A 24,953-nucleotide genomic window follows, 5' to 3' on the forward strand; every position below is an offset into this window, starting at 1 on the left:
CTCCCACCAATAAAGGTAAACCAGTGAAAGTTTGCTCGAGTGAAGAGAAAGATGGGATATTCTGGCCAAATACTCCCGTAAGACAAGTAGCTTTTCAACCATGCCCGCGAAATTCAACAGGTAATGAAATAAGCAAGAGTTAAGTTACCGGCCAAGGTCCGGTTGTACAAAGGGTGGATAGCGCTATCCGACGGAAAAATCTTATCCAGTGGATAAATTTATTGGATAACAGCATCGTCTTATACACTGGATAAGGATTTATCCGTCGGATAGCGCTATTCACTCTTCGTACGACCGGACTCTGGAGGACAAATTATCTGGATAGAGAAAAACTGCGCCCGACGTCTTGAATACAGCTATTTTAAAAAATTGTTTGTGAAGGTTTTGTCGACTCTGCATGCCACGTCTGAAATGCACAATTGGCGATGTAAATACATTCAGCAAAAGGTGCAATAACATGAAGTCTGTACTTTTTTCTGGCACATTTTCTTCTGTGTGCTGACATTATTTACATACAACATTATTATTTACTACAATATGCAACATGCAACATGCAACATGGATGGAAGCACCATGCAACATGCAACATGGATGGAAGCACCCTGCAACATGGATGGAAGCACCATGCAACATGGATGGAAGCACCATGCAACATGGATGGAAGCACCCTGCAACATGGATGGAAGCACCATGCAACATGGATGGAAGCACCATGCAACATGGATGGAAGCACCATGCAACATGGATGGAGCACCATGCAACATGGATGGAAGCACCATCCAGGGTTTTCGTTGTTTTAGGAGTGGTGCACCCGTTGCTTACAAACTCGAACACCAATAATACAGTAGATATCAGTTCATCTAGGAGGGGTGGGGTTCGCTCCCCCTGCACCCCTCCCCGAAATCCTTCCCCGAGATAACTCACGTTTTTTATACTATTAGAGAGGCTATCAGCGATCAAGTTTTTCATTCATTTTCTTTCAATTCAAGGAAAAGCTTCTCGTCAGTGTTGGAAGAGGAAATTGAGTGGAGCCTGGGGCGAAGTGAATTTATACGGTTGCGTCTCTTCGGGATATATGAAAATAAAATCCGAGGTAAAAGCGAGGGGGGGAAACGTCTTTTCTTCTTTTTCTCTTTCTTTCTTTCTTTCTTTCTTTTCTTTCTTGTTTTTGTGTCTGTTGGGCGGGGTGAGGTTGAGGTTGCGGGGGGGTGAGGGGGGGTTTGTCGGGGAGTTGGGGCTGGTTCGGGGTGGAGGGTGGTCGGGGTCCGGGGGGTTTGTTTCTTTTTTTGTTGTTTTTTTGTGGTCTGTTTTGCTGTTTTTTTTTTTCTTTTTTCTTTTTTTCTTTTTTTCTTTTTTTCTTTTTTTCTTTTTTTCTTTTTTTCTTTCTTCACTTCTTCGTTTTTATCTTCTTCTCCTTTGTCAATTTCTTCATTTACATTTGACCTTCGGGTATCTGCTGATCAATCTACAGATAGAAACCTGCACTCCAGTGGGAGGAAGGAGGAAACAAACTGCCTCGGTCATCCTGCTTACCAGAAAATCCTTCAGATTGGTGAACATAACAGCGCAGAGCAGTCAACCAGACCCCCTGCAAGGTGGAGATCTTATGATCGCCGTGGAAAGCTTGAAGAATATTTACAACCATTCCAAGATAGTCAACGTGCAAATCAATAAACAGTACGTGGACACAGCTAGTAACCTGATGACAGTCAATAATGCGAGGACCTGGAAACAAGTACAACAGGTAACTATATTTGCGTATCAGCGGTTGTAACATGAGTGCTATAATTTGCTAGTCTACGTTCTCTTCATCACATATTGATGGGTTTCTTGTGTTTTTGGAGGGAGCTTTTACACCGAAACGCGCACGCTCTTTAATTTCCACCAACAACTCTAACAAAGTCACTGAGCTAAAATATCTAGGAATCCTTGCTTACTTGTCTGTGCTCGACGTGCGATCCTGGTTCCTATCAGTGTATGTATCAGTGAGGCATTTAAACTATTGTGTTGTGTTGTTTTTTTTTTGTTGTTGTTGTTGTTTTTGTTTTGTTTTTTTTTTTAATTGAGTACAACAATAAAGTCTTAATTGCAAAGACATGCGCGCGCAGTCATGTGCTTCAGCCGCACCGAATATCATGAATGTACAGCAGATTATCTTTTGGTCAAAGAAAATATTTTATCCTAATAAACCAACCAACGTTGGAGGTGAATAATGATCCAACTGAATCAACGTTGTCATTTTTTCAGAAAGAAAATAAGAGTCTGGCGCTGGATATTGTGAGTCTTTTGGAAGGTGTTGGTTTTCGATTGGCTGATGCTATTGAGAAAAACATGAGTCGTAAAACTATCTTCATACCATCAGTAAACATCGCCATGAGAATCGACGTACTAAACTCATCGATAAAGGTAACCAACTGACGGTTGACGGTTAACATTGACGCATGCGCATATAAATACTGACAGGTCACGTGATTAATATGAGAATCAAATAGTTCTCGTTTACTAAGTAAAAGATAGAGAATGTTCACGTGCCTCAATTAATCGCTTCTCCCATTCACTTCGTATTTTATTTCCCTTACATCCTCTCATTCTATTGGCATCACCATGGTAGCTTAGAGAAAGAGGAATTCAATTCCAGTTCATGAACACGTCTGTTTCCATTCCTGGTGAGCTGTTCTTGGATGACGTCACAACCAAGGCTGTAACAGTCATCTTGCCGACCCTTAGTCACGTGTTAACTGTAGGGCGTCAACCCGAAGAGAAACTGCTGACCAATGTGACAGAAGACCAGGAAAGCAATAGATATGGAACAACAGTGGTGTCTAGCACTGTTTTACCTAAGAGAAAAGTTCTAAAAGCACCAATCAAAATTCAACTAGAAAATATCAAGGTTAGTAATAAATCAATTTTTTTTCAATTTATTTTCATTCGACTGCCAAACGAAGCTTGAAATCGAACTTTGCACCACACAGCAACCCCCTCCCCCCTACACTACAAAACAATTACACATGTCGACTTTATTGTCATATCCTGAACTTCATCAGGCTTTAAGCAAACTCTGGGCTTATCCAGCTCAGGTTTTGGCCTGAACTCACAGCTCGAATTAGAATTTATTTATGGTAAAAAAAACTCTCAAATTAAGGGAGAGACCCAACAAATTCGACTTAAAATGTGAGGCCAAAGTCCAAGAATCGAGCACGAAACCCCAAGAAGTAAGGTCTGATAGCCTGCTGATTGTAAAATGTTTATTAATTAAGTTCCCAAACAGCTCCAAAGTTACTTGTGTCTCGTGGAGTCTAGGAAGCTCTCAACGTACATGGTCAAAAGAGGGTTGTCAGCTGGTCGAAAATGAGTCTGACATGGAGATGACTACCTGTATCTGTAATCACATGACTCTGTTTGCCGGTTTTATGGATCCTTACGGAAAAGACGTGAGTACGCAGTGGATTATGGATGCGATAGCCTGCTTCGTAAGGAAGTCTACAGTTATAATCCAACGATGAAAAAGGTCCGAAGCTGGATCTCTGCGGAGTCTAACATCTGAATAGACCTCCTCGGCTTGGGCGTAATGTTTTACTTTTTCAAACCACGTGTCATTTCCTTTAGAGAGAGATTCAAAGATTCTTTGTTTGATTCGTAAGCGGCATCATATGTCTTCTCATGTGCAACAGAGCGCAACTGTTAAAAAAATAAATGATACTCTAGGGAATGACACGTGATCTGACATAGGGAAGCATTACGCTTGAGCGCGCCCGAACAGAGGAGGTCTATTTGTTTACTTTGCTATCGTATTTCGGTTAGCTCTAGGTCTAAATACGGAGCACCTTCTAAACTGACTTCTGTCGTTCAAGATACTAACTTTACACTCATCTTTACCTCTAGGTTCCTGATCATCACAGTATAGGGCTCGAAATCATTTCACTGGTCGGATGTTCAATCTCTTTAATTGCTATTATTGCTACGTTTGTCGTCAGTCTTTTCCATTGGCAGAAACTGAAGTCCCCAAGATCAGAGATTCTACTGAACATCTGTTTTGGCATCGCTGCTGTCTGCATACTTGTCTTGGTAGAGAGACATGCACGGAGAGATAAGGTATACTGCACATGTGTAACGTATTTTTGGAGTGCAACCACCTGACCAAAAAATCCCTTGAGATATAAATAACAATGAACTAGCCGCCATCTTGGTTGATCTAACTTAATGAGGAATGCTTCGTATAGTCAACCAAAATGAAGGTTATGCGTAACATGCACCCCAAGAATACGAGCTAGAGTACACAGACGCTGATAAGTCCATGAAAAAATGCCAAGTGATTGGTTTCTAAATATATTACCAAACAATAGCTACAAAACATTTTGCAATATTTAGTACTATTTAGTATTATCACGTGTGTATGGTGTATATTTGTGTGTGTTGTTGTTGTTGTTGTTGTTGTTCTTTTCATTCCCAGCGTTCGCAGATCAAGTTCACAGTGCTTTAAAGCGCGATTACACGGAGCAATTTTCTCTGCAACTTGTCTCGCAACAGCATTGCGACACAAGTTGCATGAGTGTCTAGCTACACAGTGTAACGGAGACGCAATCGTTGTCAAAAGTTTAAACGAATTCTACTTTTCGCAACTATTGCTGCAACTTGTCTGTATATTGTTTTGTTTGGCATAGCATTGCTTGGAATCATTGGAATCATTGGAATCATTGTACTGATTGTTTTAGCTTTTTCTGCCTAGTACCAGGGGTGGAACCAGGATTTATTCTAGGGGGGCACCATCTAGGATTTTTTTGTTTTAGGAGAGGGGTGCACCCTTTGCTTACAAACAAGATATCTGCTCATCTAGGGGGTTGCTTCCCCTGCACCTCTCCCTTATACCCGCCATGAGTGCCTTGCAAGGGCCCAGCGTTCTCATCAGCTTTAGACTAAATACGAGTTTTAAAAAACGAAATACTTTACCTTGCAGATATCATGTATATTGGTAGCAATATTACTCCACTACTTTCTTCTATCTGTCTTCACGTGGATGCTGTGCGAGGGAGTCTTACTTCGTATGGTATTCTTCAGTGATATCACTGGTTCAGGTCGAAGCAAGATGAGACACTTCTACTGCTTTGGATGGGGTCAGTAAAATTACTACTACAACCTGTCATCTGCATGCCCATCATGTGCTTTCAATAGGCGACTTAAAATATCTTAAAATATTTGAAAAAATCGACGTCAAACTTATCAAGTGTGGACAATTTCTCTTTGGGGTTCTGTTCATTGGAGATTTCTTCAAAAGATCGTCAACAAAGTCAACTCATCCACAGAGAAGACAGACTTTGAAGGCACAAAACCCCAAAGTGAAGTTATTTATCTATACTTCCAGTAGAAGTTGCCGTCGTTAATTCTGCAAATACAATTAAATGACATGTGCCCTTCAGCTCACCAACAGATTACTTTCCAGCAAGACCATACAGACCAGAACTGAAACCACATTCAAAAATATTTTTTTTATTGTATGACCTTCCTTATCATTATTGGCTTCTGTCCGGTTTTTTCCTTCAGGATTTCCAGTGCTGATTGTAGGCATAAGTGCAGGAGCGACAGGTTTAGATGGTTATGGTGAACCAAATCATCTATGTTGGCTCTCTACTGTTGGTGGTCTTTCGTGGGCTTTTGTAGCACCAGCAATTTGTGTAGTTTTGGTGAGCATCCTTTTCTCATTAGGTCCATCATCATCATCAACATCATTATCCTCAGGTATCATCAACATGTATCATCATCTTTAGGTCTGGTCATCATCATAATGTTTTATCATCATCATCATGTCTTTTGTAGCGTCAAACATTTTTGCAGTTAGCATTTTCTTCTCATCATTAACATTATCATGGCTGCCGTCACGTGGTGGTGCAAAACCTCTATTAATAGTAACACCAGTACTTTGCTTTGGACATTGTTCCTGGCATATCAATAAAGCAATGATTCCATTCCATCTTTTTTGTTTCAGGTCAATTCTATTATCTTAGTGTCTATCATGAAACGGATGTTCGGGATTCAACAAATCAAAAATAAACGTCGAGCTCAACGTATTGTGTTGGGTGTCAGGGCAATGGTTGTTATTCTTCCCCTTCTTGGCATCACGTGGGTGTTTGGGCTTCTTGCATTCAGCTCCGATACCATAGCATTCAAATACCTTTTCGCAATCTTCAATTCTCTTCAAGGAGTATTAATTTTTGTCTTCCATTGTGTTCTCGATAACAAGGTATGAAGAGGCAAATGTGATTATATTACGTTAGTGTAAAGTGTTTTCTTAAGAAAGCAGCTACCTGGGAACACTATCTTGATATTATATCCTCTGTGCTGGTCTAAGTCAGGGTAAGGCTAATTTACAGCTCGAATTGGAATTTAGAGTATTTGGTTTCACAAAGGGAGAAAATCGGAGACCTCGGATGAAAAACCTTCGAGAAAGAGATCTAACAAACTCTGCTCACAAGCAGTGCCAGGTGGCAAGTCTAGGAATCGAGCCTGAGACACCAGATGTCAAAAGAGGCGAATGCACTAAGCCGCACTCTCGCCACCTTTGATGTCCAACATGTTGCGTTGAAGTTTTTCTATATAATGCAAAGCAATAGAACTTTTTTCTTTGAAAATGAAATATTCTTGCATTGACAAACATGAAACTCCTTTATTAATGTTTTTATGATGAACACGAGGACTAAGTGAAAATGAATAAATATCTTGTTCATATGGTCATTATGCCATGTACTGTCAGTGAACCTTATTCGCCATAAACCCTAATGTTTTTCACAGGTTCGAGAAGCCATAAACAGCAGTCAAAGAAGAAGGCAATCAATGCCAATGTCAATAACCAGAAGTGAGCAGCCAATATAGTCCTTTTTTTACAAGGGTAGCACTTAATAGCCAGTGGCTAACAAACCTGTGGCCCTCATTCTGTGATCAAATTGGAATTTAGGAGTTGATTTTTGCGGAGGGAGGAAAACCGGAGAACCCGGAAAACCCTTGAAGCACAGGAGAGAGCCAACAAATAACTCTACTCATATACAACACCGAACCCGGCGGGACTCGAACTCGAACCTATAGAAATCCAACCACGTTCGGTGTCCTAGTGTCCTTGCCCACACTGAATAGTACTCTCTCGACTGACTGACCAGCTGACGAGATACTAAATCATGCACTGCTACCTTTTATAGCAGAGGCAGATTCAGGGAGCTGTGTGCTGCGGTGCACCGGACACCCCACCCTCCTAACGCCGTAATTACTCTAATGCTTTTTTGAAGCAGAAGAAACATTTACGCTGCATAATAGATCTCTATATACATTTTTTTTATTTGAGACACTCCTAACAAATTCCTGTATAATAATAATAATCAATAGCTATACCATTGTAAATGAGCTAGGGTCATCACCTGGACACCTGCCACTAACCCCCTCTTAGGTCTACAGTCCTATCGATTGAATCAGTATTTTCATACTTACTTCGCCCTATTGGAAAGGAAGACAAGCCACACGAAAGGCATCCCTCTCCCCCAGCCGTTAGACTCTTCTCTTTACGTGAGTAAAACAGCATGCCAATCAAGAATACTTTGTCACGTGATCTTTCTTGGTCACGTGTGGTCTCAAATCTTTTTTTTTTTTTTTTTTTTTTTTTTTTGCCACAGAACGAGCTGAAAAAGATCTAGACTCGAGTAAGAACTGGGGTGATTTATGGGCTCAACAGGATATAAAACACGCTGTGGAGATGACAAATGGCAAAGATGAACGTGGAAAGACAGAAGAGAATTATCCTCGCACGCTTCGTACGTCAAGCTTGAATTTTGAACTGACAAATAAAGAAATCCAACGACAAGATGGAAATATTGATCATCCGCAAGTTACGTGATACCATCTAGTCGGTACACATGGCAAGTGGCTATAGCTACTAACTGTAGGATTCAGGACTCCTGCCAATGGTGGAGCCAATAATAGGACTTGAATGCTAACAATGCTCATAAAACGACTTTAAGAAAATGTCGTAAATTATCAGCAATTGCGGGCTTTCGACATTGTTATACTAGCCAATCGAAACCGTTACAGTTGGACTCCACACAGACTGGTAGACGGCCTTCGGAGACAGAAAGGAACGCGGGCTCTAGGAACTCCAGCTTTTTTCAAACCTGAGACATAAAGAATATTTTATGAAAACAAAAATACCTGCTTCCTGCTTTATTCCACACATGCTGGAAATCCTCCTATGCAGATTTATATTTCTCCAAATTGGTGACTTGAAGTGTTATCAGTCATTTTACTTTTTTCTTGGGAATGATAAACTTTAGGCAGCCTGCAGTGAGTAAGAGGGTGGCAATGGGGGTATACCCAATTATCAGTTAATTAAACTTGTTTCTGGGGAAGGATAATAATAATAACACGGTTATATTCACCAATTCGTTACAATTTCTCGACTTGGATCGAGTGAACTTATGACAGAATTGCAAATAAAAGATGAAAATATAAAAGTAAATAGTACTGTAATGAAAAAGCACTTCACTATGAGTACTACTTACTGTAAGTGAGTGCTAAGCGGAAACTTCCCTTTTCTAGAATGTCAATTACACAAATACTCAAGACGGTTGCACGATAGCCGGTTTTAAAAAGGCAATATATAAGCAAGACGCGACTAGCCGTATGAGCTCTAGTAAGTATACAGATTTGAATCAAAGACTAATCTATAATGATGTTCGCACTATAAATGTTAGATTTTATTCAGCATGCTTCGGGATCCGGCAGAGGATCTTAGCGGCTGAAGAAATTGAATTTTTGATATATCAATAGCCATTGTTCTCTCGAATAAAATGAAAATAATGTCTTTATGTAAGATCGTCAGGTATCTCAGAACAACTCACCGCTGATAATCACTGATTTCGCCCTGTTTTCATTAGAATGAATCCAGTAATTTTTGACTAATGATTGAGTACTAATTATAAGAAAATCTGGTTTTGGGTTATTCTACAGAGTTATTAAATTTTTAGTCGTTTTTAACAAGGCAAATATTATAGTGGTAGTATAGCTCTGAGATTACTTGATGAGCTTTAAGATCAACCCATTACAACTGACGAGCGCTTACTCTTCTAGGTATGATCAAAGGACTCTTAATAAATTGTTCTGTCAACGAGTGTAGTTAAAAACGAGGAGTGATGTACGTGTCAGCCAGATGGCAGTTCGCATCATTTTGTCATTCTGTCACATGTTATTTCTGTGTTATTTTCCTAAGGCAAATATAGATCTTTATCGTTTTGTTTTTAATACATTCGTTTCAACTTCCTAATATTCTATCTCGTATTTTCAATTGCTTTTTAACGTATAAAAACAAGGAGTTATAGCATTTGAGTTCTAAACCAATGGGTGTCCTTTGTGACGCGTAAAGTTTCAGTTGGGCGGTCAACTCAAACGTCTGGAGTGTCGATAAACAGAGTTACATCACAAGAGGATAAAAGCAAGTCCACCCTACATTTCTTATACGATTTTATCTGCAATTAAAACCTAAGTATCTTTTTGTTGGCAAACCTCAGAATGAATCAATCTACTACTCGAAGCAATGACTATCAGTTGGAGCAATTACACTACAAGCTAGAACAGAGATCAAGCGAGCAAATGATTCTTGAGCCATTTTTTGCTACACTTATTATGGTACTTGCCGTGTTTGGGAATAGTCTGGTTATCTTAACGTTCTATAAGAATAAAAACCTTCTGACAATACCAAACTTCTTCGTCTTGAACCTTCTCATAACGGACTTGTTAATGGCATTGACAATCTTACCGGTATTTGTTTTGACTCTCGGCAGAGGAAAATGGATGTTTGATGATACCGTTTGCACTGTTCAAGGTTTCTGGAACTTTACGCTTTTCTCAGTGACACTATTCACTTTAACTGCTATCAGTATTAATCGGTTTATTCGCATAGTATATCCTGCACACTACTCTGTTATCTATATATGGAAGAATGTATATGCAATCATAGCTGGGATATGGTTTTTCTGTCTACTTTCAAGTACAAGCCCATTGTGGGGGTTAGGACGCTATGCTTTTAATCCAAACACAGCTTTATGTACAACTGGTGGAGGTAATGAAATTTTTCGTTTCATCTCCCACGTCGTAATGTTGATCATTATGTTAATCATCGCAATTTGTAACTTCAGAATCGTCAAAGCTGTGAGGAGCCACTCTAACAACATCAGTAGAAACAAAAGTCGAACTAATGGTTGTATTGTCCAAGAACGCCGAGGAGAGGAAATTCATATTTCCAAATCAATATCAATTGTTGTAGGAGTATTTTCATTCTGCTGGATACCAACCTATGTTATGGATTCTTTAGAAGCCCACGATATCATGGTGCCCAGGGTAGCACGTCTGCTTGGGATTTTCACCATCTTAATGGATAGTGTTCTAAACCCGTTTGTTTTTGGGTTGACAAATAAGAAACTACGACTTGCCATCAGGGAGACTTTTAGAGAGACATTTGTCACAAGGATTCAAAGACATAGATATGTTTTCCCTTCAAGACCAGAATTACGTCCTAATGTCATTAATGTTTCACCAATAAACGTCATCTCGGCATGACTTGTGACATGTCTACCAAGAAAACAGTAATGATAATGTTGATGGTCAACTTCTAACGCAATACCGTTTACTAAATACTACATACAGTCAATGTCATTAACGTTGTCCACCGAAAAAAGACATTTACACATTTACACGTATAGACATTTACACATTTAGACATTTAGACTAAAAGAAATATCACGCGTTTCAATATGTATTCTTTGCCTCGTGTGCGTCATCCTGAACTTTCAATGTAAAATTCAACTCGTGAATCGAAAATCCAGAATACCCGAACATTTAGTGAGGATTTAAGATGGAGAATGGTATTTCAGCGTTTGTTTTATGCCAGAACGTTCGAGGAAACACGTGATGTTTTTTTGTCTAAATGTCTATAATGTGTAAATGTGTATACACCTACTTGCAAGAACGTTGACATACCAAAATAGAACATTAGTAATTTAGTGGAATACATTAAAAGACAAAAGAAAAAGTTCAGCTTCAGTGATCTTCTTTACGGTTTTTTAATATAATTCCTATCCCACTAAATCACTAATGTTCTATTTTCGTATGTCAACATTCTTGCAAGTTGGTGTATGTCTTTTTTCGGTGGATAACGTTAATGACATTGACTGTATATCCTCATAAATGATTTTCCTTTGGCCACCATCTTTTATCAACATCATAAATCATCGTTTGATAGATGGTATATTTTAAGAGATTTGATAATAGAAAGTTTGATTTTAGAAAAATAAAATAAAAGAATGTCATCTGAAATAATTATCTTGCAGCAGTATCTGTTACGCTCTCTCAACTTGATTAATGATTTACCTGACGATTTATAGCACACGTGCTGATATATATTTAGATAGGAGCGATTGTATTTCAGTTGTTGTGGAATCATTCGCACGCCGGATCACAAGGACTCAATATAATATTGTTCAAAAGCGTAATAGCAAGACAAAACATTCAAAACACTTCTCTAGTTATCTCAAACGAATTTGTAAGTAGTTATACTTATAATGATTTAATCTTAAGTGATTTTTAGTTGAATTAGCGTTTATATCCCACAGTTGACTATTGCCAATACACATGTAAGGGTCACGCTCGACACGCTCGACAGTCCCAGATATTGAGGAATTAGTACAAGAATTAAAGATATTCTAGAGAAGGAAAATCGTGTGTTTTCATTCATAAGTAGCGACCCACGACGAGGGAGCGAAAACAGTATCAATAAGAGATTATTACTATAATCTAATTGCAATACCCAGGGTAGTGAAGTTGACCTTTTTTTTTTAATTCAATCATAATGCTTTTTCAGTACAGTCATTATTTCTGGTCCAGAAGAGCCACCATATGGAGCAGATAACGAGATTTAACTTTTGTCAGCCGAGTGAAAGCCAGCAATTCTCACAGTCCTTCAAAAAATAGACACTAGATCATTTAATATAGTCAAGAACACTGTGTGAACTGCTCCACTAATTACAATCTTAGAACTCAAGTACCACAAAATGTGTTTTCAACACTGAACGATATAAAAGTGCTTATAGGAAACAGACTGGCTTTGAAATACCAACTTGGAGTCTAAATTTTAGATTATAGATATTATGTAATATTATATTATTCAAAACGTCATTTAAAAACTCTATAGCTCTTGCAATAAGAGAATAAACTTGATATGGTTATTTAAGAATTAATAAAAGAGTGTTCCTTAGGTTGCTGTTATCATTTTTAACATCTCCAGTCAATTCAAACAGATATTGGCACATGCAAGACGTGTTTTTAAGAACGTTTACGGGCATTGTTCGCGCGCAGCCTTTCTACGCATGAGTTTAGAGCGCGCATGCTCACCGTGATGACGTCTTTCGAATGTTTTGATGGGTAAAATATCAAGAAATATTTACTTCTTTACAGCAAAATATCTCGGAAACCAATTCGGTGACCCCGCCCATTTTCTTTGTCTTAGGATCAAGATACTACCAAAATCTACAAAATACATAAATCTAAAAAAATTCTGATTATGCGTGAATGATGGACACCAAATTTACGAAAAAAACTCCACCTGTTAAATCCTAACTCTTACCCGCATGCTTTTAATTCAGAAATGTTAAAGAAAGTCATATTTGATGGCCGTGAATTTGTTTCCTGCATTATTTGATCAGTTTCTGATTTTTGGGTTATATTTATGCCAAGTTTAAAATAATTCTGACTGCCAACTTCATTCGGCCCGTAGAACGTCCTTAGCCAGGTTTTCTTAATAGTTTTCCTGCTAGACAAATTCGAATAACCGGCCCCCACCCCATGACTTTATAACTGCCAAACCTGTCCCTATAGATCATCTGAACAGATCAGCACTGTGGCAATGAGGCTACAATAAAAGGAAGGAAAGGAAAGAAGGAAAAGAAAACGGAAAAGAAAATGAAAGGCAAATAAAAGACAAGGACGAAAGGAAGGAAAGAAAGGAACGGAATTAAAGGAAAAGGAAAGAAAAAGGGATAGAAAAGGCCCTGAGAAAGAAAATTCCGGAAGGAAAGAAGAGAAAAGCCCCTTCCCTTCAGGCCCGGACCTTAAAAGAAAGAAAGGGAAAGGAAAGGAAAGGAAAGGAAGGAAGGAAAGGAAAGAAAGAAAGAAGAAAAGAAAAGGAGATATATACAACTATTTCAAAAATTGACAATCATTATTTCTAAGGGGATGGATAACATAGAAAAAAAAACAGATAAAGACTTCAGGCTAAGGTTAGTAATTTTTTTTCTCATATTCTTATACGAAATACGATCCAAAACAATCCATATGCATTTTTTATAAAATTAAAGTACTGAAGTTGGGCTGCCTGTGCCGAAATGCACGCCTTGTTTAGATTAACCACAGGAACCCCATTTCCCTTTTCCCGGGTGCGAAAAGCCTTGTGGGACATATCCTGATAGAAGCCTGGTAAAGAGACTACGAAATCGACACGTGTGAGGAAAAGTTGACATAAAAATAGCTGAAAAATGGTTCGTATTTACCTCTGATTTATCTGTTATACGTGTATTAGTGCTCTCTATGGAATACACATTGATGTAGAGTTATTGGTTTTTTTTAAAGGCGAAATTCATCGCTCAAATTATCATTCTTGGAGGTCAAGTCATTGGAAGAGCTTTCGCACAGGCTTTGAAACAAGAATTTCGAAGTAGGTAGACTTTAAACTCTGATGCAATACTGACAGAAAAACAATGAAAACTTGGTAAAAATTAGGATATGGTTCTGTTGTTAGACGGTTTGTTTATTGAGCACGCTTGTAGACATTGTTAGATGTGGTAGCTTTGCAACTATGCTCAGTTATACACATGGTTTCAAGTAAACACCTGCACATTGTACCTTTTTCAAATTCTCTTTTAATTATCAATTTATTACGTTTGAATAAAAGTATACAGCTTGATATCAGTATTTTAAAACTAGTTGTGAATTTTTCATGTCGAATAACTACCAACCCTTTCAGTCGTCATATGGAGCTTGCACCAGTCCCATTCATTTATTCATTCATTCACTTTAAGGTGGTGATGCAACCTGTCGCGCAGCAGCTAGTTCAGGTGAAGGAGCAAAACGTGCAGCAACCAATAGCATGATGGGAATGACAATACAGGTGAAAAAGATTCACATATCCATTGAATATAAATACAAAATGTTACTGTAACTCAAATGGCCAATGGTGGCTTGTTTCTAATGGTTACAACATGTTGTATCAGTTTTACTACACAAGCCAGATGCAAGTAATTGTAAATCACAACACAAATGTGATTGTTGTAAGCCACTTCTTCAACATTTGGGTACATCTGTAATTTCATTATGGATTGAAATTTGAAAGATTTAGTTAGGTTATGCTGAAAAAACTAATGTTAATGCAAATGAATAGGATTTTGTATCAGAATTACAAAACTCTTCATGTTTTGACTTTTATTGTGTTTGGTTCATGAATAAAATAAACATGTTGAATAAGTTTTGATAAAGGTTTTACATATAATCTGTTGCTTATTTACAATATTTGCTAGTTATTCATCTATTTTTTTCTCTTTTAGGAAGCAAAACAGATACTCAATGTTCAAGAACTGGATAAGGAAGCAATACAAAAAGTAAGAGAAACAAAACCTTCAAATGATCCCATTTTTATAGAATAATGATGATTATGATACTTTTTGGTTGACACCTTTGTTGGGACCTGGTGTTCTGTTGGTCAGTCCTTCAATTAGCATAGTTTTTTTTTTTTTAATTTATGCTATTGTATAGGTTTGTGTTTCATTTATGTATCATTCATGTTCATGCTCACTTGGTTGTAAAGTTTATAACATAAAAAATAAAATACTTTTCTTCCACTTTAATTTTTATGTTCATTTATTTTTTTCATCAGAATTTTGATCACTTATTTAAAATAAATGACAAGAAAGCTTGTGGCTCATTCTATCTACAGTCAAAGGTAACAGTGTTATATTCATTTTGATCTTTCTTCTTCCTTAAGGAAACCTAGTGAAGGCTTAAACTTATTACTATGAGGTAAAACACCTGTGCTGACCAATAATTATTATCTATGGCCAATGTTTTTCCCTTGTTTGCTCAAACCAAGGAAACCAGTAACATCAGTGTTACAGTACTTCTATCAGAGTTTTCAAACTCAGGGCTAGTATTTGAATTCTTACTTGATAGACTTCTGGAATAAAATAAAATGAAAGCCTTCTCTAGTTACATGACTTTACAGATACTGCTTTGAATATGAAAGAAAAATATGAAGTTCAAAGATATTTGAAGAGTTGACTACAACTGCCTTGTTAGGTTCAAGCCCTAAAAATGATAATAATGATGGCTATGATTGACTGAATTAGTTTTACTTGAGGCATTGTAGCATTGATGGAAAAATAATTCATAGAAAATAAGCTGTTTAAGCAATACTCCTTCAATTTTAGCATTTATCTTAAAGACTTAAACCATAGGGGGAGTGTACAGTAGGATGATATGCTCATACATTTTCATTATTTATATTTAAAGGTGGTACGAGCAAAGGAACGAATAGATGAAGAATTGACGCAGCAGAACTCAAGCAGTAAAAATAAAGAAAGTTCAACAACAGAGAGTTCAGAGAAATCATAGTACATTTTGTAAAAATAATAATACTATCATTAACCAAACAAACACATAGTTTTCTAAGCAGCTGGTCTCTGCTTGATGGACTTCCAACCATGTGACATGTTGCACCCAGCTGCTTGTCAATGAAAGGAACTTTACATGAGGAGAAAAACTTCACTGAATTTTGAAGAACCTGTTATTATATGTTCCAGTATGGACAACTTTAATGGTCAAACAACATGTAAAAGAATGAAAATGAAGTTTACTACATGCAGAAAAATTTCCCTAAAAATCTGTGAATATGTATGTGTATATGTATGTACTGTGTGATCATCTTAATCATGTCATCATCATCTTGACTTGTCATCGTAATCATTTTATTCTTTTAAGCATTTGATCATGCTGGGTGTGTACAAAGACTTAAATGGTATTAATGTTGAAATGTTTAAGTTGTTTACTATACCTGGAGCAATTCTAAGGTTTCACTATTAATATTTTTGGATTATATTTGGTCAGTTTTCTTACAACATTTTTACCAGTAAATGACTAATTTGAATACATTTCAGTGTAAAATGTCTTTCTTGAATTCACTTGAGAGCAAATTCATCACAATAGAGGTTTTGTCAGATCACATCAGCAGCTGTGTTAAGGGGCAAGAACCAGGAATCTGATAGTCTCTCTCCTCTGCAGCTGCCATCAGTTTTGGTCCCAGATCCTCATAGGCCCTAGACTAATGACGGCTGTGGAGGAGACTAGGAATCAGAGAAAAGGGGTGAAAAACTTTTGCATAAGAGGAACCTGTAAAGATGAGAATATGTGGACCGCGTAGCACTTATGAAATACAAGATATAGAAATATAGATAAGTTATAGTGCTTGGGAACGAGGTTATTCCGGGCGAAAGACCCTTGGAAATAAATTCGGAAAAATTAGTTTCCCAGCGAGGTCGGAAATTAATTTTTCCGAATTTCTGACCTCGCTGGGAAACTAATTTTTCCGAATTTATTACCAAGGGTCTTTCGCCCGGAATAACCTTGTTTCCAAGCACTATAACTTATCTATATTTCTATATCTAATAAGAGGAACCTCTATGACTAAACAAATTAAATAAAGGTGGCTGCAACACTTTAGGCCCACCCCTTAAATCCACCAATGAAAACAATGTTATTGTTTTGCCAAAGAAAAGGGGTTCTGTTGCTCTCCCATGTGACATGGCTGTTGGCATGTGATTATGAAGATCCTCGATGGTTCTATGTTGAGTTTGCACTCAATAAAATAAGATATCAAGGAATCTGTCCTCTTCTATGATATTGTGTTGTGGTCACTCAAGCAAATTAGGGGAATATCTATTTGTAATCAAAATCTTGGTAATGAACATTATTTTAATTATAATTATTATGGTATTAACATTTGTAAATAATCTAATCTGGCCTAATCTGGTTCAGCAGAATAAACTATGCATATAGTACAGATAGGCTAGCTAGTTGGACTAAAACTCTTGTTATTCCATCTTTGGAGTTGGATCATTGAGCATATTTACGATCTTATTACAGCTATTGTATACATTTATTTCTCATAGCACATTAATACAATTAATCAAAATATGGCATATGTCTGACTAGCCTCATATTCACATGAAAAAACAAAAGCGATTTCACAGGAATCAGAGGCTAGTCAGTCAAGAACAATAGTTATTCAAGTAGATACATCCCAAAAATTGCCGGTTCTAATTTACATATTTTTTAAAGTAAAACCTGTGCAAAAAGTTTCTTTTGTTTGGAACACCAAATTATGACTGTCTGGGTCAATGAAAAAGCTCTATATATGAGGATTCTGTGGGAAATCTGGGACAAAAGAGTGATCTTAGAAGTTACCGTAGTGTAAATTGTGTAAATAGAAACACTGAGCACGACATTCTTTCTATGCTACCGCCCTAAAAAACAGTTTTGAAGACGGTTTTTGCTTCAGGATAAGTCTAACTGCATCAGATAATCTGAGAACGTAAGCACAGTACCCAAAGAAGCACATAAACAAATCAAGTAAAACCAAAAAAAAAATCGGTCAAGTTTACGCGCAACAATCAACCAGGACTTTTGGTTCTCCTCTGCTTTGATTTGGTTTTCCACCTCTCGCCGTTCTTCTTTTGTCTTCTCTTCCTCTTTGGCTGGTGGTGAGTTAAACTCTGCTTCATTTATTGCCGCTTCTGACATGAGGATCAAAGATGGCCCTTCTTTCAAGATGGTCTCCGAAGGCTTATCCGCCTTTTTAGGTTTTATTTCATTATTCTTTGAAGCGCATTGACAAAGAAAAAGAAGTTTGACAAAAGCAGGGACTTCTCGAGTAGCGTGAACAACTTTGAGAACTAGTAGTGTAGAAATAAGAGCAAATGCTGCTTCAAGAAAAATTATAGCAAAGATGACTCCAAGAAGAGAGACGTTTCTCGAATTGTGCGGCAACAGATCCGAGAAGAGAAGAAGATAAACACTGAGAGAAAGAAGAAGCGAGGAACAAAAGCCTATCCTCTCGCCATTATCAGGTGGGATGATAAAACTGAAGAAGACAAGCAGAGAAAGTATCGCGCTTGGACAGAGAAGATAGAGAATGTAAAAAGTTGGGATTCGTTCCATGCCAAGGTGGAGTTTGACGTGCGCAAAAGTTGTAGAACAGCAATCGCCTTTCTCCTTGACGAGCTGTATCTTGTTCTCTATTATCTTCCATTCTTCGTTGCCCATTTGTCTGGTATCTGTGAAGTTACATTGGACAAAGTATTTTTTTATATTATTTAAAAGTAGGAATTACTTCTATTGACTATGAAAATTTGCAGGATATTTTCCTCGTTGGGCGCGGATTCTTCTTTTCGCTATCGAGGCGGCATATCAAAGTCAAACCAAAAGCTGGCATGCATTTTGTTTGCAAGGGTTGCACGAAGAGACGTGGATGGCGCTATCCGTTGGAGACATCCACAGTTATCGAGTTAATAAAGTGATAGTGCTGTTATCCAATAAAAGGAATTTATCTACTGGATAAGGATTTGTCAGACGGGATAGCGCTATCCACTCTACATGCAACCGGGCCGAGCACTATGTTTCTTGATGCTCACCATGAGAATAACAGGCTTAAGGGAAAATATAATTATTCATTCATTTATTAAAACCAACGTTCAAGCATGCGCAGTGACTGTTGACCAGATAAATATTTTGAGTATTTTTTTACTACGGACACACGGTGCAACATTGCACGCAATGTTGTATGTAATTGATGTTGCAAGCCATGACACACGACGCAATTTGTTGCATGCAACGTTGCTGAAGTAGAAAACTATCCTACTTTAGCAACATTGCCTGCGATGTTGCGCGCAATGTTGCACCGTGTGTCCGTGCCTTTACACCCGTCTAAACAGTGATATCCGGTCAATATCGTTATCTACTTACCTTGTGTTTCGGTGTGGCTTTCTTTAATGCGGAAAACAAGAGAAACATAATAAGTAAGTAAAACTGAGGAACTTATTAGCATCACATGGCGGCCATATTGTTGATAGGTACGTTATCTGAGGCTCGAAATATCGAAGCAAACGTTAACAATTCCAGCCTATCAAGACTAGTTGTTTTTTATTTTCTCCTTTTTGCGCCAACGTTTCTGTCACGCGTCCATCAAACAGTTCAACCTTTTCGACTCCCCTTTTGCATTATATATAGTTGCATTATGTGACACCTTTAGAAGTCTTCTAATTCCCTCGCATGGAATTTGGAATAGACCCATTCAGCTTGGACGTAATCATTCCCATTTCACACTACTACAGTATCATTTCGTTTATTTAACTTTATATAACATTGGTTATATATAACGTCACATGCTTGAGAAAACGCATTAATATCAATACAACTGAAACAACACGTGGTCCGAAATGGGAAAACATTAAACTGAAGCTGAAAAGATCTATTATGAAAATCACCTTTCATTTTCCGGCTCAAGAATAATTTAGGATATAAAGATGCACCCACATGATGACGTACGTTGCTTGCGAGAGGAAAGACCCTACACCCTTCGCTCACCGCTTCAAACTGATCGCAGCGGGATTGACACATGATCTTCCCCGTAGCAAGCCATGTTGTCGTGTATCGACACCTTTCCCAAGTACATACCTGGTAGCAGGCGGATGTCCAAGAACTTGGTATCGTACGATTCAGATGCAAAATCCATCACGCATTTTTGTTTATCGAAAGGAAACTTCTGGACTTTTATCTGGCATTCACTATCATGAATGGCTAACGACACCCAGACATTGGTGCCATTACTGTAGACAGTCACCCAGCTCTCGTAATGATTGATCGTTTGACGTAAAGGGTTGCTAGCACTGTGAAAAAAATGGGGAAAAGACTTCTGTTCTTAATTATTTGTCCATCTAAAATATCTTTCAGCCGTAGTTTCACTCTCATCCCACATCACGTGATTTCGCTTCTCTCAATCAGTGAAATTTGTTGGTAGCTATATATTTCCTTGTTCCAGGTTTCCAGGTTTATCTCAACCCAAAATTAGCCAATCAGTGCATAAATTTTGTTTATTTTCTATATAATCCCTGCTTCCAGGCTGACAGGTTTCTCTCAGACCGAACAAATCAGCCAATTAGTGAATTTTGTTCGTAGCTATATATTTCCTAGTTCCAGGTTTTCCAGGTCTTCTCTCAGCCCGAAGAAATTAGCCAATCAGTGGAATTTGTTCCTATACTTGTAGCTATATGTTTCCTAATTCCGGGATTAATTTCCGGCTCGATTATCAACAGCTTTTACCCTATTCTCCCTTGGCAGCCGCGGTTTTAGTCTCGCTCCATACCCCTACGGTGCACTTAAGAGAGAAGTGGACCGTAGGGGAATGGAACGAGCCTAAAACGGCTGCAAGGGAGACTACTTTAACTCGGAATAAATAAAAATAAATAAAACTCGATCTATGCCACGCGGCAATTATTTACCACAGGACTCTCAGCTAACTATATATAATTTAACTATACGAACTAGATACTTTCGCCAAACCTGTTAAGTAGAGTGATATCTGGTACCCAGATCTCATCTTTGCTCATGCGTATTTGGCCGATGCCGTCGTGTTTGGCCTTGTCCCAAGTGAGAAATGGATTGTGCCAGATCTTTCGATACAAGTTAAGAACATAAGTATCAAGACAGAGAGTTTCAAACATTCTTAAAAATTTCTTTTGGATATTTGAAAAAAACTATAGAGATGCGTTCAAGGGTTTCAAAATTTCAAGGGCTTTGTCCTCTTGAAGTTCAAAACGTGTATGGTTCATCAATAAGGTTTGGAAGGTTATTCAGTCAGTTAAAGCGGTTTTGTGCCCGCGCACTTTGTGGGATCAAATCGAACGTTCAACAGTAATTAGACTGGTTTAGCCGATTTATCTTTTACAGCAAATACCTGTTTTATCAACAGTTTCGACGTGACCATATGATCCTTGTTGTCCTGTAAATAAATGACAAAACTGATCAGCCATTCCTGGTTTGACGTCATAACTCAGCTACCTAGAATTTACGGATCTCACGGGTTACATGTAACGTAGCCGCCATGTTGGATGAATTGAACAAAATATTTGGTCTTGGTTTCTTTTAGGTCTTTGTGTCATCCAACATGGCGGCCATGTCTTTCATCATTGTCCTTTTATTCTCATATTGCATAAGCTTACCACGTTGATGAGGCTAATGAGTTTCAACGAGAAAGAGACATTAACAATGGTCAGCGGTAATAAGACTGGACGAACAAATCGATCATAGCTGGTCAGTAGCTCTTGTCGAAGTGCATGCTCAGAAGAAGCATTTGGCATTTTCACTGCTGTTGTTTTACATATTTAGAACAAAAGAAAAAAGGGAAGACTGGTATAGCAATAATGATGAATTCTCTACTTTCACATCCCCATAATGCCTTGCGTCTTTGGGGGGTAACCAATCAAAAAACTATCCCAAATTGAAAGGTTTCTTAATTGAATTTATACTATACCTGCTTTTATCTGTACAATACTGATTATCAGTTTATTCCAAGTTATTTTTGCGTGTACAGATCATCAAGGGTTTTGGTCTTACAGAAAATGTATTGACTTACGAAAAAATGTTTAAAATTTACCTTAAACGTCTTCAAGCTTCTATCTTTTTCTGTTTTTTACTTCTTCATTTTATTTTTGGATACCAAACAAGGTATCATCAACATTGTCTGATCAGCCTTCAGCAATATAAGTGGGTTTTTACCCTCTGGTTACCCCCCAAAGACGCAAAGTATTATGGGGATGTGAAAGTAGAGAATTGCTCACAGTTGTCCCAAGTCACAGCTTGTTTAACGGGGTGCAGAATGGTAAAGAGCAATGAGTTAGAAATTGGACCAATTCACCCTGCAGCTGAATTGATAGTTCACATGTCTGGTTTTCAAGAGCAATTTAGAAACTTGTGTTTATCCTACAATATATTAGGGTATTTGGTGGTTTGTTCTTGCTTTTGTAAGTTTTTTGAAAAATACTGTTGCTGTTTTATCACTCTTCCAAGACCATGATTCTTAGCACGGAAATAAGTTTTCATGTGACGTTATATTGAAATAAGGCAATTACAACATGTTATAAATGTTTAACGATGATGATTATTTTGCTGTAATCAATCAAGTATATGAGAGTGCGAGTTGATTGTGAGGTGAATTAATACTGAATTAATCCTGAATTAATTAATTAATTAATATCGATATTTTAATACATTACCGTCGCTGAATTGAGATGTCAGTACAAATGCGCATGCACTCAAAACCAACCCTGGAAGAAACATCTGGATTCTGACAACGTAATAATGTCAATCAAAGATGGATCCAGGAATGAAAAGAAAAAATGAAATTAAAAAAGTCAAATGATGAGAATTATTATTGTGTCGGTTATGGTTATAGTTATAATCTAGTGAGAACCAAAAGATCGTTTCAGTCCTTGGGTTTCTTATGTCGTTTTTATTAATAATCCTGAACCCATGCTGAACCTGAGCAATGAAAATAAAAACAATGTAAAGGACAAGGGAATTAATAATGACAAATGTAAACATTGACAAGTTGGTGAGATCGTTTTGTTTTGTTTTGTTTTTGTTGGTTTGTTCGTTTTTTTGGTTTTTTGTTGTGTTGTTGTTGTCTTTTTTGTTTTTGTCTTCTTTTTTTTTTGTTTGTTTTTGTTTTGTTTTTGTTTTTGCTTTTGTTTTGTTTTGCTTTTTGTTGTTTTTTGTTATTGTTGTTGTTGTTGGTTTTTTTTTTTTGTTTTTTATTTATTTATTTGTTTGTTTGTTTTTGTTTTTTGTTGATTTTTGGGTTTTTTTCTTTTTTTTTGCCGATCAAGGATAAGGGATTTTAAGATAAATAAAGCTGCTGATAGCAATCAAGTAATTAGAACCAAAAACTTCTGCCACTTTGAACATAATTTGTATGACTCATATCCGATTTACATGTTATTCAAACAGCAATGCAGAGCAGTGACAGCTCTAGTATTGTTCGAGATTAAAATCCTATAGGTGGGCGTATTGTTTACATTTCCAAATCAACTTTTGAGCCATAAACGATTGGACTTAAGAAATATAAAGAAGTCATAACTGTTGATAATATTTATCAATTTGAGAGAAGTTGCTTCATTAGTTCAGGAGATATAATAAAATAAAGTTGATAAATTTTGCAGTAAATGTAGGTGCCATCATCTTGCCAACCAACATACATTTACGGTCAAATTTCACAACGGTTAACTTGAAAACCATCAAAAGATTTGTCCTCAAATTCTCAGATATCTTCCAAAGCGATAGGATCCGCCCTACGAGCTCATGCAATCACGAACTCTTTGAAAAACTAACTCGTGCAAATTAATCCCAAATTGAACTCGAAATCATATTATTATCTATACTAATAGAATTTTAAGATAATCATAGACACTTAACTCATATCATGACAGAAGTTCATGTCATGAAATTTTAATTTCCTAAAAAGTGTTTTGCATGCAGATCATTAATAACTCTTCGTAAAATCAAACATATTAGAGGAAACTCTAATAACTGTATGTTAAGCAAAGTTTTATTTGCTATCAGTGATGGTTTTTGAGTTTATAATATATACACTCTACAAAATTACTCGATTCTGATTGGACATGAGCATTTACAAATTGTACTCTCTTTAGAGTCCCAAAGTTAAGTTTCTCAATTTTGTTCAGTGTATTATAAACAAAAAATCGCACAATCTTCTCGTACAATTCGGAATTTATAGATACTCGTGATGTGTTTTGAAAGTTCTCAAATTGAACTTGCCTCTCGAGATCGTGTGATTTCCAATACAAAGTTTTCATTATCTGTCTTGTTTTTTTTGTTTACCGCAACAGAAAAAACAATTGACTAACCTTCCTAAAATAAAAAGAGATAAAAAACTGAAAACGAAACATATGAGAAAAAGCCACGATATTTTAACAGGAGACATGAGCGCCTGGGGAATTTACTGAATTATAAAATAATTGCTTCCCAATTTTTCACGTTTTCCGGATGTTTAGCTAAGAAGACCGAGGGATTGAAAAAGCACATTTAAAATAATTATTCTGAAAAGTAATTCAAAAGGCCGTCTTAAAACTAATGATGATGGATAAAACACATAGAAATAAACTGCATGTCAAAAATAATTCTCTTGCCTTACATTAATATATCCCCAACCAGCGCGAACGTCGAACTTCAAAAGTAACTCGTTCAGTATCTTGAACAAAGTCGTGTGCTAACATATCATACTGGCATACATTATCAACCACCGACTCACCTTGCAAACGCCTTTACCTTATTCCTGATGGATGTTTACTAATCAAGTACAAGATATCTCCCAGTCTTAATAATCACTATCCAATCAAAAGATGCGTGTACACCTGTCCGATTGAGCCCTACGTGATAACAGCTCCCGGGGGGGGGGGGGAGGGTACTCCCATATATGAACTATACGGGGATGATCCGCTGAACAGGGTATGGTTTTTCAAGCTTCTTGTCATAAACAGGGTATGTAATTTCACTCAAGGTCCAAATTCTTCCTGAGTTTCTTGTCATATTCAGGATTTCTACTTTCGTATTGACTGAAACTGGTTACCATGGTCGTAAAAAAATGATACGTGAGATGACATGATAATTGAAACAGGAACTCAGTGCAACTAATTATATCTTTTGTCATAAACAGAGTCTACAAATACGATTTTTTTTTGTCATAAACAGGGTACCCCTTTTAGAATCCCAGCGGAACACCCCTACCCAAATTCTGACGGAGTACCCCCCCG

General features: G+C 37.3%; 4 protein-coding genes and 1 long non-coding RNA gene across 5 annotated transcripts; 4 read left to right on the forward strand and 1 right to left on the reverse strand.

The window, feature by feature from the left end:
• The first annotated feature begins 544 nt into the window (after positions 1-544).
• Positions 545-9,233, forward strand: LOC116301219 (adhesion G protein-coupled receptor B1). Its single transcript, XM_089040587.1, has 11 exons — positions 545-844; positions 1,472-1,744; positions 2,248-2,406; positions 2,612-2,890; positions 3,258-3,431; positions 3,883-4,092; positions 4,955-5,111; positions 5,539-5,678; positions 5,981-6,235; positions 6,784-6,847; positions 7,653-9,233. Exons 1-11 carry the CDS (start codon positions 545-547, stop codon positions 7,871-7,873), a joined length of 2,232 nt encoding a protein of 743 aa, XP_088896713.1. The 3' UTR covers positions 7,874-9,233.
• A 78-nt stretch (positions 9,234-9,311) lies between these two features.
• Positions 9,312-10,747, forward strand: LOC116301259 (melanopsin-B-like). The gene has a single exon (XM_031710294.2). The coding sequence runs from the start codon at positions 9,541-9,543 to the stop codon at positions 10,585-10,587; it is 1,047 nt and encodes a 348-aa protein (XP_031566154.2). The 5' UTR covers positions 9,312-9,540; the 3' UTR covers positions 10,588-10,747.
• Positions 10,748-11,350: 603 nt separating this feature from the next.
• LOC148905574 (uncharacterized) lies at positions 11,351-11,743 on the forward strand. Its single transcript, XR_016121782.1, has 2 exons — positions 11,351-11,569; positions 11,640-11,743. It is a non-coding gene; the product is annotated as an uncharacterized LOC148905574 (long non-coding RNA).
• A 1,749-nt stretch (positions 11,744-13,492) lies between these two features.
• On the forward strand, positions 13,493-16,220 carry LOC116301195 (mitochondrial import inner membrane translocase subunit tim16). Its single transcript, XM_031710218.2, has 6 exons — positions 13,493-13,559; positions 13,651-13,735; positions 14,100-14,188; positions 14,622-14,675; positions 14,951-15,016; positions 15,583-16,220. The coding sequence occupies exons 1-6, from the start codon at positions 13,557-13,559 to the stop codon at positions 15,682-15,684; spliced, it is 399 nt and encodes a 132-aa protein (XP_031566078.2). The 5' UTR covers positions 13,493-13,556; the 3' UTR covers positions 15,685-16,220.
• Positions 16,221-16,958: 738 nt separating this feature from the next.
• LOC116301258 (neuronal acetylcholine receptor subunit alpha-2) lies at positions 16,959-24,421 on the reverse strand. Its single transcript, XM_031710292.2, has 8 exons — positions 24,335-24,421; positions 22,398-22,468; positions 21,345-21,490; positions 21,080-21,124; positions 20,686-20,795; positions 19,801-20,012; positions 19,090-19,110; positions 16,959-18,401 (listed from the first exon to the last, which is right to left on the reverse strand). The coding sequence occupies exons 2-8, from the start codon at positions 22,459-22,461 to the stop codon at positions 17,623-17,625; spliced, it is 1,377 nt and encodes a 458-aa protein (XP_031566152.2). The 5' UTR covers positions 22,462-22,468; positions 24,335-24,421; the 3' UTR covers positions 16,959-17,622.
• Between the last annotated feature and the right edge of the window lie 532 nt (positions 24,422-24,953).

The sequence above is a fragment of the Actinia tenebrosa genome, unplaced genomic scaffold (assembly GCF_029948245.1).
Source record: "Actinia tenebrosa isolate PJP-AT-01 unplaced genomic scaffold, QUT_ActTen_1.0 PGA_scaffold7__59_contigs__length_16204524, whole genome shotgun sequence".
NCBI lineage: Eukaryota > Metazoa > Cnidaria > Anthozoa > Actiniaria > Actiniidae > Actinia > Actinia tenebrosa.